The 19328-nt window shown below is 48.5% G+C and overlaps 1 protein-coding gene across 10 annotated transcripts in view; it reads right to left on the reverse strand.

Moving 5' to 3' along the window:
* Nucleotides 1-19328, reverse strand: part of PHF19 (PHD finger protein 19) — a 40313-nt gene that overhangs the window by 3952 nt on the left and 17033 nt on the right. For 7 of the 10 annotated variants that reach the window (XM_084820734.1, XM_084820732.1, XM_084820733.1 and 4 more), the window contains 11 exons: nt 17133-17228; nt 15946-16046; nt 14009-14157; nt 12897-12992; nt 11355-11423; nt 9040-9160; nt 7656-7723; nt 5460-5630; nt 4324-4399; nt 2788-2873; nt 1448-1543 (listed from right to left, as the gene is read on the reverse strand). In XM_084820734.1, the coding sequence (XP_084676860.1) occupies nt 1448-1543; nt 2788-2873; nt 4324-4399; nt 5460-5630; nt 7656-7723; nt 9040-9160; nt 11355-11423; nt 12897-12992; nt 14009-14157; nt 15946-16046; nt 17133-17228 (1129 nt within the window). Of the gene's footprint in view, nt 1-1447; nt 1544-2787; nt 2874-4323; nt 4400-5447; nt 5631-7655; nt 7724-9039; nt 9161-11354; nt 11424-12896; nt 12993-14008; nt 14158-15945; nt 16047-17132; nt 17229-19328 lie in introns of all 10 variants that reach the window. The other 3 variants (XM_084820735.1, XM_084820736.1, XM_084820738.1) reach the window with 1 other exon arrangement.

The raw sequence follows: 19328 nt of genomic DNA on the forward strand, positions 1-19328 counted from the left end.
CGACCAGCGATTGCACATCCAGCTTATGGATTTAGAATTTTTTAATAAACCAAGGGATCTTAATGTGAATTCATATCTTAAGGGATGTGAAACATTTCAGTATAAAAGAAAACAAAAGGCAGTAAAATTGGCAGAAGTGAATGGTTATAGGTTACCCGTTCCAGCTGTTAGGAGTGTGGGGTACATTAAAGGTAGGCCTCTTTTGAAAATTCCATTTGTGACTGAGAGATTGGTATGGGAAGCCCAAAAGACCCTTGATCACCGTAACATCAAGGCTAACGTTGTTTGTACTGCCCCAGTAACACTGAAACAACATCTTGTGAAGTCTCAGCTATATGGACAAGTGCTGGACATGAGAATGGATGATCTGTGTGGAAGGTAAGAGCAAGTGTGCACCTAAGGGTGTTATTTACACAACTGAGTGTTTAGCATGTCATTCTTTTTATATTGGTGAAACTGGAAGACCTCTCCTGAAAATATACAAGGAGAACCATGGTCTCTTCATATGAAGGAGACACATGCTGGTAAACCAGCCCCAGTTAAGATCTCTGTGTTGGCAACTGAATGAAGCCTCCAAATGAGAAAGATTAAGGAAGAAATGTTCATTGATCAACTGAAACCCAATATCAATGTGAAGAATGGTACGCAACAAACCATGACGTTTATTATTGTGGCTTGATTGGATGTTTAACACAAGTGCTGACTGTTAATCATTGTTCCCTTCTGAGGGTTGTTTCTAGTCTGTTTTGGGCTGGTTCTGGCTCAGTTTATAAGAGGTATTGTAGCATACTCTCATTTGGGACTGACGCAGGCATTTTATGCCAAAACGTTTCACATTTTAAAATGTGTTTGTTTACTTTAGAAATCTTTTAAAATTCACAAACTGGATGCACGATTGCTGGTGGTTTATTGTGGCTGGGAGTAAACAGTGTCATTCACTTATTTTTCAGAAAGACAGACAGATGTGCTTATAAAAATGGCAGATGGCAAGCCCCACCTCAATGCAGCCACGCTGAATGCAAAAAAACAAAAACAAAACAGTAGATCCCTCCTAGCTAGGGACAGTGAAATCTGTCAATTTTGGTTTCTCACGTTCTCATTTTTTTCATTGGTTCATCCCAAACTTTGAATTTTGTTTTAAAACTTCACATGGAAATTGGTATGCATTTTTGTCCACATTTTTCCCTAAGACAACCATTTTTATTTTGCCTAATACATATTTTTGCAAGCAATTTTCCTAGTATAATGCAGCATTGTATGCTATTTTTTCTGGTAAATACAATTTTGTGCACGCTTCCCCTAATATATACATTTGAATGCATTTTTTGAGTGGATAATTCCATTACAAAATTTGAGGGAGTATGAATTTTGGAAGTGGATGGTTCGAAAGTGTACAATTAAAATGTGAACAGAGTGAATTTCTCCCCCATCCCTCCTGGCCGCCCACCTTGATTCGTAGGACAGGCTGGTTGTAGCTGAGCCTGAAGTGCTGGCGGCATCGGTGGAATCTACATCAGAAAGGAAAGTGTGGCTCGAACTTGCACTGGAAAGGGGAAAGAAAAGCAAATTCAAGCAGCTCATCGGCAACAACTAAAGGCTTGGCTTAAGCCAGGGCTCAGTCACAGAAAGAGTGCCCCTGAGCATGTGAAGACTGGCAAGCAATTCAGGGAGGAAATAAAGACCATCTGCACGCACTCAGAGGCACTCTGTTCCTGACTGCCACTAATGACAATGCTCACCTTTATTCAAATGCTGAAATGGGCTGCACCCATTCATTCCCTTGTTCTAATTGTGACAACCACACATCACCTTCTGAGGGAGGCCAGAGTTGTTACCCCCATACTACAGACAGAGGGACTGAGGCAGGTAAAAAAGTGCCTCGCCTAAGGCTACCGGGTGAATTCATGGCCGAAATGAGACATAAAAAAAGACTGGAGCTCTGTCTGTAAGTCACTGTGCTATAACAGCACAAGCTGAAGGGTATCTAGAATAGAAGGCACGGTTTCTAGACATCTCACACTATGGAAGCACAGCATGATTTCCAGCTCTGCTAGATTCAAACATTCCTGTTTTGAGAAGAATTAGCCACAGCTATCCAAGATGCCGGGAATTTAACCTGGGAATTTAAGTATGCATGTTCTTTAGGAGCCCTGCTAGATCAGACCAAGGACTGGATCAGATCCAGTCCGGCATTCTGTTCACACAGTGGCCAAGCAGCTGTCGACGGGAAACCCACACGCAGGACACGAGTGCAACAGCATCCTCCCGCCCATGTTCCCCAGCAACACAGGCACACCGCCTCTGCTACTGGATGAAGCACATAGCCATCGGGACATAGGACATCATAAGCACATAGCCATACTAGCCCGCAGGACTTGTAGCCATCGATAGCCTTTTCCTCCAGGAATTTGTCCAACCCCTCTGAAAGCCATCCAAATGGGCGGCCATCACTGCATCTTGTGGCAGCGAATCCCACAGTTTAACTCTGCGCTGTGTGAAGAAGTCCATCCTTCGATCTGTCCTGAATCTCCCCCCAATCAGCTTCATGGGAGGACCCCGCTGGGTTCTGCTAACTTATCCATCTAGGCCAGCATTGTCGTCTCTGGTTGGTGGTGGTTCTGCAGGGTCTCAGGCAGAGGGCTCCCCCCGCTCCACACCACCAGCTGTACCTGGTCCCTTTTAACTGGAAATACCCGGGCGCCTTCCGCTTACAGAACGTGCGCTCTGCCCTGGAGTTAAGGTGGCTCTCTTCAGACAGCCCAGCCTCCCAGCCCCGAGGGTTGTTACCTCTTCAGACTCTGAATTTCATCCAGAGTGAAATCAAAGATGCTGGCCAGGTGGTGGTTTGTACTCCAAGCTGAGGCGAAATCACTCTGAGGGAAGGGAAGGGAAAGAGGAGGAACGGGTGTCAGACAATATCCTCAATCAGTGAGGCACAACCGAAGGGCGGCCCTTGCCTTCTGCACAACAGCACCCCACCCCTTGTAACCCACACAGCAGGCTTGGGCCACCCGAGACAAGGCAAGCTGATGGCCACTCATAGCCTCTCAGTCTCCCTCCAAATCCACCCTCAAACCTTACCCCAAAGCCTTCAGCACAACCCCATAGGTCTCCTGAAACTCAGCCCAAGTGCTGTAACTGAAACAACTGTGTATTCTTCCCCTATTCCCCTCCAGGCCTTCTTCCTTCCCCACTTTCTCTCTCTTCCTCACTATCAAATTCTAGATTGTAAGCCCCTTGGGGCAGGGATCCCAGTAAAGGACCAGGCACCTTGGTGGCGTTTTCTTATATCCCAATGGTGGGAAAGCTGTGGCCCTCCAGATGTTGTTGGACTCCAACTCCCATCAGCCCCAGCCAGCAAGGCCAATGGTCAGGGGATCATAGGATTTGTAGTCCAGCAACACCAGACAGGCCGCTTAACAAGATCAGCCTCGGATGGCCTTCTGTCTGTCCCATCAGCCAGGACAGCTAGACTGGTGGGGACGAGGGACAGGGCCTTTTCTGTGGTGGCCCCCACTCTGTGGAACTCCCTCCCTAGGGAACTCCGCCGTGCCCCCTCTTTAATGAGCTTCTGCCGTGCATTAAAAACATGGTTGTTCAAGGCAGGCATTTGGGGTGGATTAGGGTATTTTAGAAAATGTTTTTATTGTAGAATTTTATTGTTTTAAACTGTTTTATTATACGCTGTACAGCGCCCAGAGTGGCTGGGTGACCAGCCAGATGGGTGATTAATAAATTTAATAATTAATAATTAATAAATAAATAATAAATAGTTCAACAACATCTAAATGGCCAAGGATCACCACACTGGTATATACTAACTGCAAACTTATTCTCAGTCCTTATGTAGCCATCCACAAGAGATTTGCAGAAGTACCAAGGATCAAAAAGGAAAAAAAAACATCCCAAACTCGTCTATGAGGACTGAGCATGCTCAGAGAGCATGGGAGGACCAAAGGAATGGAGTATCTTGGAAAAGGGTATAGCAGGCTGGTGCCCTGAACCCTGCACAGGAGCATTCTCCACTGTAACATTTTGTTGCAGTAGTATAGAAATAAAAGAACAACATCAGCGATGCATTTTGAGCTGTCATGTGGTGGATGATCTGCCTGTTTCTGCAGTTCCAAACGGGCAATAAAAACCTGGCATAATTAACACATACACACTGTCAGTTTTCCAAAGCACATTAGCTGTTGTTAAAAAACAGTATCTCACACTCTGGTCTCTGAAGAAAATCAAGATATTAAAACACACACACACACAGGTAAGCAGCTGGGGGAACAGTTTCTTGAAAAACAAGCAAACAAAATATCCAAAACTAACACTAGGAATAGCGTCCTCCAAGAGAAATTTCGATCTTTTCCTCCTCCTTTCCTGCTGGAGCTCGTGTGGCAGTGAACTGTGGAAAAAGAACAGGAGAGTACACATATTCAGAGTCTGTTCAACTGAAAGTTGCAGGGGGGGGGGTGTTTGAGTGCTGATCCCTTTCTTGCATTTCATCTGCACAGCTGCCTAAAGTGGTGATGTTTTCCCATTCCTTTGATGCACACGTACATATGGAACAGGGGCTCAGATCCACATCTTGAGATTCTGAATCCAGAACCAAGAGGTGGGATCTATTCCAGATTAATTCGCCCAGAGTGAATAGGGATGGGTGTGTGTGTGTGGGGGTCATCTTAAATGTTGATCTCTACAATGTTTACCTGCTACCTGTGGTCACTTCTAGGCTTGTCCCCAAATAACCCCCAAATTTCCTGGCCCCATTTGCAGGTGATGAATTCAGGGAGCCACGTCTTTCGTTTACATAGAGGGAAAATCACCACCAGGTCCACAATGTGTCTGTGTGTGGGGCTTACGCAGTTGCCCAGTGCCCGGAAAAAGTGCTGTAAGGGGGCCCAAAGGGAACATTTGGTGGTGAGCCATGCCAAAGTGCTGCAGCCCCAACAGCTGCACAAGGATGCCAGATGCTCTAGGGAGGAGGATGGTGCCAGCTGGAAGGACCCTGCAAGAGGACCCCCCTAAACCTGACTCTGCTTTACCACCTCATTCTGTTGCTTGCCAGCTTGGTGCAGTGGGCGGAGCAGCCTTCCCCAATCTAGAGCCCTTCTGACATTTTGTACGACAACTCTCATCATCCCTTATCATTGCCCATGCCGGCTAGGGTTGGTGGGAGCTGAACTCCAAAACAACAGGAGGGCACCAGGTTGGGGAAGGCTGGGCCAGAGTGTTGGACCTGGGCCAAGGAGACTTGGGTTCAAATCTCCACTCAGCCAAGAAGCTCGCTGGGTCACTTAGGCCCAGCCTAGCCAGGTCACTTAGGCCCCCATAGGATTGTTGTGAGGATAAGGGAGGCAGCCCCCATGGACGCCACCCTGACTCCTTGGAGAGAGAGAGGGTGGGATATAAAAGTGAGAAATAAAGAGATCAAGCCCGGAGCGTCGCCCTACCCAGGGGCAGACCTGCTTTTATGGGAATGCTTGAGCCTCCCTCTTTTCTTCGGCTCAGAAGCTCTGCCATCAACTAATCCTGGGATCTTCTCAGGCAGGAGTTTGCTCGGCGGGTTGGGTGGGACCCGAATCCGCAAGCGGAAGATGCATTTCTTCTTCTTGATTTCCTTCCCGCATAGAAATCTGAAAGGCAGCAGAAAGGCAACTCAGAATCCTCTAGGCTGGAAAAGTGGTTGGACTAGATCAACCTTCCCCAGCTTCGTGCCCTCCAGTTTTGGACTACAACTCCCAGCATTGACCATTGGCAAGGATGGCTGGCACTGATAGGAGTCACGGTCCAAAACATCTGGAGAGCACCAAGCTGGGGAAAGCTTGAGTAGATGATCTCTGAAGTCCCTTCCAACTCTATGATCCACAGAAGGCTCCTTCGTACACTCAGCATGCCACAAGGCCATGAGCTGCATCCTCTGGAAAAACTGATTTACTTACATGCACTTAAAAACCAGGTTGGCGATTTGCGACGATGAAGATTTGAGATGGGTCTAGTCTTATAGGCCTATGAGAGCAGTTGCTTCCCATTAACCAGAACTGCCACCTTTTACAGAAACATCCAGATGATGTTGCAGCTTAACCACTGCATTTTAATGCACTTTCTGTGTTGACCTCCTATTTTCAGGGGTGAATTAGTGGTGATTTTTTTCTCTCTTTTAAATAAAATGCAATTTGAAAATCAGCCCATCCAGTGTGAACTGGCAAACTGCCACTGCATTTTTGGCCAAGTGTGCCTTTAATTTAAAGCTTCCTGTTTGTAGGTTCTGCCTGTTTGATTGTTTCCTGTTTAGCAAAGCTGGGGGATTCATGATGATTTTTCTTCTTATTGGTCAGTTCCTGTTTGGGTAGGGGGAATTAATTATTGGGTTTTACTTCCTTTCTTTTTTATAGTAACAGAGCACTATTTCATCGTAAAAGAAAACACACACACAATAAAAAAGCGCAAGGAAACCGGTGATTAAAGCCTCTCCCAACAGAGAATTAAAGCTGACCAATTAAGGTGCAATTCATCACAAATCCCTCAGCCATGTTAGACAGGAAGCAATTGCACAGGGAATCTTTGCTGAATGGGACTTTATGAGTAAATATTTTGGAAGGGTCTTAGGCATAGGGAAAGGTATCACTGAATACAATATTGCTGTATTAAGTGCCACTGTTCTAATTCCACTTCCAGTGAATTGTGGGAAAACACTGTCTCAACAGTGCTAAAGGCTTCTGGCGAGGAAACAACCAGACCTCTGATAACCAAGCTACACCATGGCTGGGTTTGGACAATCAGCGGGGGTAACAATGCAGCATCGGTCGTTTCCTCTATCCCTGCACATGCCAGTCACATGACCAGAATTACGCTAATCACCCACGCCACATCGCAGGTTGCCATGTCAGCCGAACCCAGGGCATGGCACGCTACAAGCATGGGTTGTAGGGTGGCTGAAAAGTCACTACGCCTGTGCTGTGTTCAGACAATACGGCAACTAAGGTAATCAGGGTAATCCCGGTCATGCGACCAGCATGTGCAGGGGAAACAACAGGTGTGTGTGTGTGTGTGTGTGTGTGTGTGTATGTGTGTTGTGGGGAAGAAGAATACTTCAGTTTATTTTTAGAGGGCTGGATCCAGAATTTGCCTTCCATGCGAGGAAGGTCCCTCCACCTGATTTGGGGGGATTCCCCACTCATCACAGCTCACCCCATTCTGCAGGGTCTCCTGTCTTCCTGTGTAGCATTTTCTGGGGGGCGGAGGAGCTGCCATGGGAAGGAAGGGGCGGGAACTCCCACTTCTGCCAGCACAGTTGATCCAGTTTAAAATCTGGATCCAACCCAGAGTGTGTAAAAAAGAGGAGGCCACCTTTTGCATCTCTGCATGAGTCAGTGTTCTCAGGGTGCCTGCTGATTAGAAAGCAAGAAGCAGCAACTAATGCAGACCCACAATGGGCAACTTTGTCCCAGGGCAGATCACTGAACAATCCAGTCCAATCTGATGCAAAGACATCCCCGGGGATGCAGGCGGATTGGAAGGAGGCAGAGCTGGAGGAGGGCCTCACAGATGCAGTGGTCAGTCTCTTCTGTTTGGGTGGATGCTTTGCGCTCACAGGAGCCTCTCGTTTTATTTCTAGCCCTCGGGGAAAGCAGTGGGGAGAAATGGCCCTTTAAGCTCACCTGCTTTTGTAGCTGTTTAGTGCATCCAGAAGGTGGGGGCCTCGTTCCGCCACAGGGGTACCAGTCAGCTGGGAGGAAGAATTTGAGGCAAGATCAGTGCAAACCTGGATTTGAAGGCAGGCCTAAGAACATCCCTGCTGGACCAAGCCAAAGGTTCATCCATGGGCAGCCCAAGACATTTTGCTGCCTGCTCCCATTCCATGTACAAAAGCTGACAGATGATTCTGTCTTAACACTGATCCTAAGACAGCATCCTCCATGGTACCTGAAGGCACCAGGCTAACTTAGGAGACACAGAGTAGATCACATGGCACGCAAGTCTCTCCTCCAACACTTTGCTGCCACCTCCCAGCGTGTGCCGCCTGAGGAGACCATTTCACTCTGCCTAATGGTAGGGCCGGCCCTGGGTTCATCTAGTCCAGCATTCTATTTCTTCGTCTAGTCAGATGCCTGGAAGCTTACAGGCAAAGCATGACGGCTAGTTCCCGTTTGTCCCTGCATCTGTTCCTCAGAGGTAGGCTGCCTCTGCACGCAAGGGGCATCCTTGCGTGGCTATTAGCCACTGACAGACCAGTAAGAACTGCTCTACTAGGTATGAAGCTGCCTTATATCGAATCAGACCATCTAGCACTGACTGGCAGTGGCCTTCCAGGATTTTAGACAGGAGCCCTTCTCAGCTCTACCACTGAGCTACTGTCCTTCCTTTAACAATAAAGTAAGTTCCCAGTCCTCAAGGTTCTGAATAAATGGCTGAACTAAATAGGAAGCTGCCTTATACTCCTGTTGAATCGTTGGCCCTTCTAGCTCAATACTGTCTCCACTGACCGGCAGTGACTTCAGACAGCATTACCTGGAGATATTGGGGGGGGGGGGTGAACATGGCACCTTCTACACGCAAAGCGTGCGACCAAAGGGCCCATGTACTCCAGCATCTTGTTTCCTTCAGTAACCAAACAGGTGTTATGGACCAAACACAGCTGCCAATTACTATTCTAGAATTGGCTCTTATTTGTCTTGGCCCAATCTTGTCTGATCTCAGAAGCTAAGCAGGGTCAGCCCTGGTTAGTACTTGGATGGGAGACCGCCTGGGAATCAGGCTTCCTGCACTGAGCAGGGGGTTGGACTCGATGGTCTTGTAGGCCCCTTCCAAGCATATGATTCTATGATTCTATTATTTTTGTATTCCAGTTTTTTAAAAAAATTTCAAACGGAAACAGCAGTTTACAAAGCCAGCCGCCTCAGAGTGGTTATTCATCCCATGGTCACAAGAGGGAATCCAAGTTCCAACTTCCGAGATGCTAAACCTCCCCCCACTCCCCAGTAGACATCAGCAAAGCACACAAACCATCCATTTAAGGATTTGACCTTAAGGAAGGCAACATACCTTCCCAAGCTGTAAAAGGTCCCAGTGGCGATTGACGAAGGCTAAGATTTCCTCAAAGTCAAAGTATTTCTTCTTACTTTGCACGCCCAAGTTGTAGACCACAAGATGCACAATGTCGACCCTGTGTGTACACCAAGGGAACAAGAGCGACTGAGACTTTCCTGGACCTAGAATTTGTGGGGAGGAGGGTGCAATTTGTACGTCAGATGTGGCCAATAGATAAGCCATGGACCCGATCAGTGTCCTGAGACAATATAATCTGGTAGACCCTGGCACTCCTGTCAAGTTTTAATCCCGGAGTGGAATAGCTGGTCTGTGGTTTCACTCTTAGAAATGCTATTTCTAGAAATACAGATATTCCGCACCTTTGTGTTACATATCTGTGTTGGATTCTGCATGCGACAGGAAGGTAATTGGATGCATTTGCACTACATTCTCAGCCAGAATTGCTGAGGATTCTGGCTTACTGGTAATTATTTACATTTAAGCCAATATTCTCAGCAATTAAAAAATAAGAACATAAGAAGAGCCCTGCTAGATCAGACCCAGGGTCCATCCAGTCCAGCATTCTGTTCACACAGAGGCCAACCAGCTGTCGACCAGGAAGCCACAAGCAGAACACAATTGCAACAGCACCCTCCCGCCCATGTTCCCCAACAACTGGTGTGCAGAGGCATACTGCCTCTGATACTGGAGGTAGCACATAGCCATCAGGACTAGTAGCTATGGATAATCTTCTCCAGGAATTTGTCTAACCCCCTTTTAAATCCATCCAAATGGGTGGCCATCACTACATCTGTAGTAGCGAATTCCATAGTTTAACTCTGCGCTGTGTGATGACGTCCTTCCTTTCATCTGTCCTGAATCTCCCACCAATCAGCTTCATGGGATGACCCAGAGTCCTAGTGTTATTACAGAGGGAGAAAAATGTCCCCCTCTCCATATTCGCCACACCAGGCATAATTTTGTACACCTCTATCATGTCTCCCCTTACCCTCCTTTTTCCCAAGCTAAATAGTCCCAGCTATTGTAACCTTCCCTCAAAGGGGAATTGCTCCAGTCCCTTGATCACTTTTATTACCCTTTTCTGCATTTTTTTCCAGCTCCACAATATCTTTTTTTTTAGGTATAGTGACCAGAACTGTCCACAGTATTCTAAGTGTGGTTGCACCACAGATTTGCAATCCTGGCTTCGTGTTATGTGCCAATATGTATATGCACAAATGCATATATATGCTTGAGTGCCTGTGTTCCATGACTATGGGCAAATCAAGAGATCAACAATAAGATTTTCCAACGTTTTAACTAATGTAATATTTTTGTGTGGTGTTTTCTTGATCCACATACACACTCCTGTTCACTGGCAAAACCACCACACAAACAGAATCTTGATATAACTGCATGCACAGTTATATCAAAGTTTGCTCTTTTGCAGGGTTTTATCAATAGACACAAATACACACGTGAATCAGTGAAATGCCACACAAGATCTCAATACAATGGCACATACAACCGCAAACACCTAAGCGCATGAGCAAAACACTTCACAGAAAGTAACTCGATGCACTCACAGATACAATCAAATCAAGGATCCTTTTTGCATGTTTTGTCAAAGTGCATAAATTATTATAGGACGTAGGAACATAGGAAGCTGCCTTCTACCGAATCAGTCCCTTGGTCCATCTAGTCCAATATTGTCGACACTGACTGGCAGCAAGGGCTCCCCGGGGTTTCAGGCAGGAGTTTTTCCAACCTTACCTGGAGGTGCTAGGGATCGAACCTGGGACTTTCTGCATGCAAAGCAGGGGCTCTGTCACACGGAGCTATGGCCCCTCTCAAATTTACTGATAACGTAGAGGACACAAATGAACTGAGGAAACTGGACACTGTGCCTGCACTCTGCTTTGTACAAGATTTGGAGATTCGAAATAAATGAAACAGTGTAGGGTTCCTAGTGAATCCTTTGGAAATAAGATTGGGCAATTCAAAACTCCAAAATCCAAGCAGAAATTTGGATGAGGAGAGTTTTGAAAGCAGAATTCCCTCCATTTCTGATGAAACAGACTCACACAGAAGAGGTATCAGCAGGCTGGGGGAATCCCAAAGTTTACAGAAGAACCAAAGGGGGGGAAAGGGGGGAAAATCATTAAGGGAGGGGGAACCCACAAACAGTGCAATGCGGGCTGAGCATACAGAGTGGCCATGCAATTTTGACTGACTGTGTGGGAGAAAACCAGGGATAGCAGGGAGAATGGAACAGAACGGCTGGAAGTCCACACTGCAATGTTTTGTTGTAGGTCCCAGCTGGACCTTACCATCTCAAGGGCAAACGTTTGATGTACTCTGGACCCTGGTTACACACTGAGCAGTAGAAAACATAGAATCTATAAGATAAAACAAAGACAGAACTTCATTCAGTCGTTTCAGACGTGCACAAGGATCAATAGACAATAATTGAACTGACAAATAAAGAAGACACAAAGCAACCACAACCCCCGCTCCAGAAAATAATTATAACATCATAAAACAAGACACAGTGGAAGGGGAGAGGGAAGAAGGAAGGAGAGACTTCCCTGTAGCCCCTGTCACTTGCCCAGCAGGCAATGCAGGAGCTGACCCTGCACGATATGACGCCGTGCTGCGGGGCAAGTGAAAATGCAACCCACGTGGGCGGGGCAGCGCAATTGACGCAACCAGCCCCAGCCATGCAACCTCTCCCCATCATACACCTCGCCCCAACAGTGTGGGATCACACCAGGGGGATTGTCTGGCTGTGCATGGAAAGAGGGAAGGGGACCACCAAAAAGAGAAGAATTGGTTTGGGGACTTCTCAGATTAGAAACAGAGGATGGCTTTCATTGAGGCAGCATTACAGAATTTATCCCAGGGATGGCGATCCTGAGGCCTTCTGGATGTTGCTGAACTCCAGCTGCCATCAGCCCCAGTCAACAATGATTGGGGATGATGGGAACTGTAGTCTGGCAGCATCTGGGGGGGCATAGGTTCCCCACCCCTCCAAGTCCAGTCAAAGCTGGCACAATCCTTTAGCACAAAGATCCACACCTGGTTACCCCAAGCGTTCTTTGTTTCAGCATTACAAGGGGGGGGGGGTCATTTTATTGCTGCTACTGTTAAACAGCTGGGAGTCAGAAATCCTTGTTGATCCAGTGCAAATCACCCATAGACCTGCTAACAGGTTCAGATCTACCTTCTGCTCACCCCTGGTGTATACACTGAATATTGAATTTTTAAATCTATAAATACATGGGGGAGCAATCCTATGGCCCCTAGAGAGAGTTGGGCCAGGGGAGGATATTTTGGATGCCTGGATCTGAGTTTGGAGTCAGTGTTCTGACTTCAGACCCAGGAGTCCGAACTCCCCACGCCCTCGCAGCCGGCATGGAGAGAACTGCACCAGTGACCTCGTAGGGAAGGGAAAGGGGCCGTGCTGATGGGCAGGGAGGGGAGGAGACTGGGGAGGCCGCCTTATACCATATCCAGAGACCACCTGTCTAGCTAAAACGCAGAGCAGGGGGAACTCAGAGGCAAAGATCACCTCTGTGCTGCTCCCGCATAGGATTCCCATCAGCCTCCGAACACGTGATAGGATTGTACCTTTAGATAGATGGAGGGAGCACAGGCCTCTATCAATTGCTATTACCTATAATGACTCAGAATGGAGCCCGCATACCTCAGAGAACCAAATGCTGGAGATCAGCAACACGTTAAACCTGTTTGTTCAGGTTTAAAGGCCCCCACATTTAAAATGCTGATGAGCTTCGCTTTGATCTCGCTTTACCAGTTCTTAACATACCCCTTCTGCATGCTCCAGGATGGTGAGGGCAGAAGTTACCTACCGATCTCCAAACAGCATCGGATCACTGAGGCATTGCGTGCAGGCTTCATGGAACCACTGTCGGCAGTGACAACATTGGAGCATCTTCAGGTACCACCTGTGGATGAAAGAAAAATGAGGTTGGAATGAGGATTTAAGAACGTGATTGTGTACGGGGAGGGGAGTGAGGGAAATGTAGATGTCACATTTCAGAAGGACAACCCACTCCCTGCCCCCAAACCCAAGGACACATTTCCACTACAGATTTAAACCAGCTTGAAGCCAGTTTAGCGATCATCCCCACCACTACCTCTTCAGGGTACCATGAGTGGGAGAAATACATTAGGCAGTTACAAAAGAGAGGGTCTTCTCTGTGGTGGCACAGCAACTCCAGAATGCCCTCCTGAGGGAGATAATGGTTGGCACTGTCTTTGCTTTCTTTTCAGTGCCAAAACAAGACATCCACCCTACTATTCTGTGATTCTATGATTCATGCACTTTAATTATTTTTTGAATAATTTGTCTGTTTGCTGATTATATAGGTTTTATGCCTCTTATCTTGTCATTTTATCACTGTTATATAGCATGTGTCTTGTTATGTATGCTGCTCGGGGTCCCCTTGTGGACAAAGGGCAGTTTGCAAATTTTAGGAGTTGAAAAGAAACAAAGGAGCGCGTGCACGCACACCCGGGGAACTGTAACTTCACAAAGGGATTGAGGAAAATGAGAAAGCCACAATTCCCAGTGTTCCTTAAGGCAGGAGCCACGGCAGCTAAAGCAGACGTTCAAAGCAGGCTGGAGCGTAGGTTGGCCTACCCGTCTTTCTAGTTTCCTGAGCCAAAATATAAGAGAACAAATCCGTGAGAAACAATGGAGGCTGGTGGCTTCCATGTCCGTGGGGCAGTGAGTCTGCTCTGGGTTTCAGTCAGAACTCAAAGGAGCTATCCAAGGTGTAGCGCACCTTGGGTAGCTCCTATAAAGTTCTGACTGAAACCCAGAGCAGATTCGCCATCCCGCTGATGGGAAACAAAGGCAGGGTAGATTCATCCCTGTTGCCCAACAGCCGCAGGGTGCCCAGTGACCACCTAGCTGCCATCTTTGTTTTGTTTTCCAGCTTCATCCCATTTGCCTTACTCGCCAGGGCCACCACAGTAACAGTAATACTGCTGCCGATTGGTCCTGTGGGGGGAGTCCCATTCCAGCTGCTCCGGGTTATAGGACAGCACCATCTTGACCATCTGCAGCGTCCTTGCGATGGCTCCCTTCCGAAGGGCTCCACCCTTCTGCGAAAGCAACAAGAAGCACAAATAAGGGCAAACACTCAGATTCTGCAAACGCTCAGATTCTGCCAAAGGGCAGCTCTTTCATACAAAGGGCAAGGCGGACGAATCCATGTTCCCTTGTATTCATTTCCAATTTTTTTCTTTTAATTCCCACATTCCTGTTTGGAAAAGAAATCATGGTGGTGGTAATCGCGTCAATAAACCCAGCCAGAGTTTTTAAAACCAGAACAGAGACATGTAGCTCAATCCTGGGCCTGGAAGTTTGAATAAATGGATTTCAGTAAGACTGAGGACCAAGGTAGACGTGACAATGGGAGATTCCCCTGGCCCAGCCCCCAATGCAAATAGCAGGTACCAGAGGCCTGCTCTGGATTGGGACCACAGCGGGGCAGTAAGGCGTTAAGGCACCTTACTCCCCTCGCTACAGGCCTGATCTCAGTCTCCTGCCGAGCGTGGAGAAACACAAAATACATCCTCTAATGTCAGCGGACTTCAGTGTTTAGGCAAGCTGGCTTTAAACGGGGTTAGAAAAAGTCATGGAAGGTTGGTGCACGTGGATGGTTTAAAAGGGGGCTAGACAAATTCCTGGAGGAGAAGGCTATCAATGGCCACTATTCCTGATGCCTCTATGCCACCTTCAGTATAACAGGCAGTATGCCCATGTGCACAACTTGCTGGGGAATGTGGATGGGAGGGTGCTCTTCCACTCGTGTCCTGCTTGTGGGTTTCTCGTGGGCAGCTGACTGGCCACTCTGAACAGCTGCAGCTTGTGCAAAATGTGACGGCCAGATTGATAACGGGGACCAGAAGGTCCAAACATATAAGACCGATTCTGGCCTGCCTGCACTGGCTGCCTGTATGTTTCCAAGCCCGATTCAAGGTGGTGGTTTTAACCTATAAAGCCTTACATGGCTTGGGACCACAATACCTGATGGAGCGCCTCTCCTGACATGAACCTACCCGTACACTATGCTCAACATCTAAGGCCCTCCTCCGGCTGCCTACTCTGAGGGAAGCTCGGAAGACAGTGACAAGGGAGAGGGCCTTCAAGGTGGTGGCCCCCAAATTATGGAATGATCTTCCCAACGAGGCCCACCTGGCGCCAACATTGTTCTCTTTTCGATACAAGGTTAGCGAAGACAGAGTGTTAATCAACCATTAGCGATTCTTTCTTTTCTCCCAGGCATTTGGCAGCATATGATAAGTTTTAATTGATCCTGGAATGGCGTATGGTTATGGTTATCTGCTTTGTGATTACTTGTCGAAGTTGTTTTAGATATATGTTCTTGTATATTGTTCTGTTCATGTGTTTTTTATGGAATTGGCTTTTAAAAACTGTATATCATATTTTTAAATGTTTTAATATTTGTAAAGCATCCAGAGAGCTTTGGCTATTGGACGGTATAGAAATGTTATAAACAAACAAACAAACAAACAGAATGCTGGACTAGATGGACCCTTGGTCTGATCCAGCAGGGCTGTTCTGACGTTCTTAGGTCTAGCAGTGGCCATGCTCGCTAAATGGACCATCCATGGTCAGAGGTTCTATATGCTTCAGATCTCCAGATGCAGGGGCCAAACAAAAGGGATGACCTGTTGCCTTTATGCACTGTTTGTGTGAGCGCCGTGCAGGTACCTGGCTGTCCACTGGCGGAGACAGAGTGCTTATCAACCATTAGCGATTCTTAGATTTCCATGAGGGAACACTGTAAAGAAGGATCCACAGAGCAAGACAAACTCCAGGAATGAGGGACCGTCGCAGAACCATGATTGGATTCCATCACTCACCCGTACAGCCAAGGCAAAGATACATCTCCGACAGAACCAAGGAGTCACCAAGGAGCCCTCGCAACTGCTGACCACCGGGATATGACACTGCTGGTGATAACCTGGGGGGTGGAGACAGAGATGTGCAAATAAATTATGAGGCTGCACTGTACCGGCAAGTAGAACCATCCCCTTGTGCCCCTGTTGCCCAGTTTAGTGGAATAGGAACAGCAGGGGCCCAGCGAACTACCAGTATAATTGGAACGTCCAAGCATTCCAATCCCAGTAAGCTGTCGGTGCGGAGAAGCCACCCACAAGCTCTGAGGGATGGGCAGACATAGGGCGAAAATAGACGAAATGACAATCATGCAATTAGCAACTGCATGGATGGCTTTGAAAGAGTAAACTGCACAGATGGGGCCCGAATCTGGATTGGGATGCTGGAGTTGGTGGAGAGGAGATAAGGGGGATTTAACCTTCTAGCCCACGGTGGTCCTGAAATGGTCAGGGGGCCCCTATGCCTGCAATTTGCTTTGGGGAAAAGCAATTTGCTTGGGGGAATTTTTATTTCACTCCAGTGGGAGGTTTCAGATCGGTACTGAAGCAGAAGGCAAAGGTTTAAAGCCTCCCTACCCCTGTGCCAGAGTCCCAATTTGGATCAGGGCCACAGTAGAGGCCAAAGGGTTAAAGACCGCAGTTGGGGGGAGGGTTAACCCTCCCCCCCATGGGCCACAACAGGATCTTGTGACCCTACCGGCCACAACAGGATCTTGATCCAGACTCCCCCTCCCCATGCCTGCAACTTACTTTTAAAAAGCCGATTAAGTAATTGCTAATTGCCTGATTGGTGCCTTGTCTAGTTTGGACCTCAAGACACTTGATCAAATCAGTACAGTTCCTACAAGAGATCATGGGGTACGGGTGGGGCGTGGGAGGGGGAGGCACGTTCAAGAACTCAGAAAAATGTGCACAATTCGCCTAGGAAGGTGTCTGCCATAGGTGACGGAGGCCATTGTGATCAGGTGGGGCGTAGGGTTCTGGATTCAAGTCAAGCCCAGAATTTTTCAGCCCAGAATCCAGGGCCAAAGGACAACCAGGCAGCAACGTTCACTGCCAGGCTCTGCCCGAAGGATGCCACATCGAGCTTGTCAAACGGCAGGGGGATTTTCTGCTGCCTTCCCCTGGAACTTCCGGATCGTTCTCCTTACCTAATCCACACTTCCCGCATATCAAGATCTCATTCAGGGGCCCCGTCGTCTTTCCCAGGCAGATGTTGCACTTTGGCTCTTCTCCTGGCACGCCAGCTAGAGAGGGGAAAGACGGCAGCAGCGTTTGGCAGGACCTCTCAGGAGGGGGATGGAAAGTTTCTACGGGACGTTTTGGCCTTAGCCAGCAGAGCCAACAGTGAGTGACGATGGGCCAAAACATCTGGAGGGCCACAAGTTGGCCACTCCTGCCATAGCTCACTGGGGCAATGTGGCTGCTATCTCATATATGCCAATGACCTTTATATTGGATCAGTTCACTGGTCCCATCCAGTGCTGTCCTGCCAGTGGCCTTTCAGGACCTTAAGCAGAGGCCTTTCCCATCTCCTGCTGTCTGATCCTGTTTGAAGTGAGGATGCTGGGAATCAAACTCGGGACCTTCCACATGCAAAGCGGGGGCTCTGCCACGGCGCTACAACCCCACCCTTGCGGCCTTGAAGTGAGGATGCTGGGAATCAAACTCGGGACCTTCCACATGCAAAGCGGGGGCTCTGCCACGGCGCTACAGCCCCACCCTTGCGGCCTTGCTAACATCTGTATCAGTGGGGGCTGGTGGCTCCAATGTCAGTGGGGCCGTGAATCCGCTCTGGGTTTCAGTCAGAACCAGTCCGAACTCTAAAGGAGCTCTCCAACGTGTGAAGCTCCTTCCTACCACTGGGGAGGAGGAAACAGGAAGTGCAATTTTCTCCTCCCCGGTAGTAGGAAGGAGCTTCGCACCTTGAAGAGCTCCTTTAGAGTTCGGAATGAATCCCGGAGTGGATTCACCACCCCACCTCAGATAGCTTCGGATATCCACCACCCCGCCTTGGATGTGCCACTCCACCTTAGACTGCTTTGCATGTTGTATAGCTCCTTTAGAGTTCTGACTGGCTCTGACTGAAACCCAGAGCAGATTCACTGCTCCACCTTGGATAGCTTCAGATATCCACCACCCCGCCTTGGATTCACCACCCCACCTCAGATAGGTTCGAATATCTACCACCCCGCCTTGGATTCGCCGCTCCACCTTGGACAGTTTTGCAGCTTGGAGAGCTCCTTTAGAGTTCTGACTGGCTCTGACTGAAACCCAGAGCAGATTCACTGCTCCACCTTGGATAGCTTCGAATATCTACCACCCCGCCTTGGATTTGCTTGGACAGCTTCGCACCTTGGAGAGCTCCTTTAGAGTCCTGACTGGTTCTGACTGAAACCTGGAGTGGACTCACTGCCCCACTGACATTGGAGCCACCAATCTCCCCTGATCTGCATGATACATCCCACAGGATGGCTAGGGCTATATGGGTAGGACCATGCAAGAGCCTTCCATGAAGCCCAATATTGGACAGTCCCCACATGACAACTCTGCCTCCTAAGCATCCAGTACTGGTTCCTGAAGTCTTCCAGCAGGAGTGGGCAGAACTGCAGCAGCGCCCCGTTGGGGAAACCACCATTTGATATCTGCTGAATCCATTGAAGGGCCGTAGCTCAGTGGAAGAACTCCTGCTTTGCCTGCAGAAGACCCCGGGTTTAATAGCAGCACCTCCTGGTGGGGCTGGAAAAGACCCCCTGCTTGAGACCTGGTAAGCCACTGCCAGTCAGCGGAGACAATATTGAGCTATATCAGCATTCCCCAACTCTCCGGGTACGTTGGACTGCAACTCCCATCATCCCCAGCCAACATGGAAGTCACCAGGCTGGGGCAGCTGGGTGGTCCAATGCTCTGGTTCGGTATAAGGCAGCTTCCTACGGCGGGCGGTTAGCCAGAGGCATGTGGCCAGCAGCAGACGGGGCGAATCACTCCTCCTTTATCACCTCCATTTGGTGGTCTGCCAGAAATCCAGGACGGGAAGGAAGAGGAACTCCAGCAGAAGGGGATAGCCAGTGTGGTGTAATGGTACCTGGCGCTCCCCAAATGTTTTATCATCCCTGGACACGCTGGATGGGGCTGGTGGGAGTTAAGAGTCCAAAACATCTGGAGGGCACCAGGATGGGGAAGGCTGGATGGAGGGGTTGGACTTGGCCCAGGGAGGCCCAGGTTTCAAACCCCTCCTCCACTACAAAGCTCACCTTGACCTTGGGGCAGCCCCAATCTCCCAGCCTACCCTAACTCACAGGGGTGTTACGAGGACAGAAGGGTGAGGAAGCCATGTAAACGCTCCT

Source organism: Heloderma suspectum, chromosome 14, assembly GCF_057233095.1.
Source record: "Heloderma suspectum isolate Gila_16-S chromosome 14, 16-S_ref, whole genome shotgun sequence".
NCBI classification, from domain to species: domain Eukaryota; kingdom Metazoa; phylum Chordata; class Lepidosauria; order Squamata; family Helodermatidae; genus Heloderma; species Heloderma suspectum.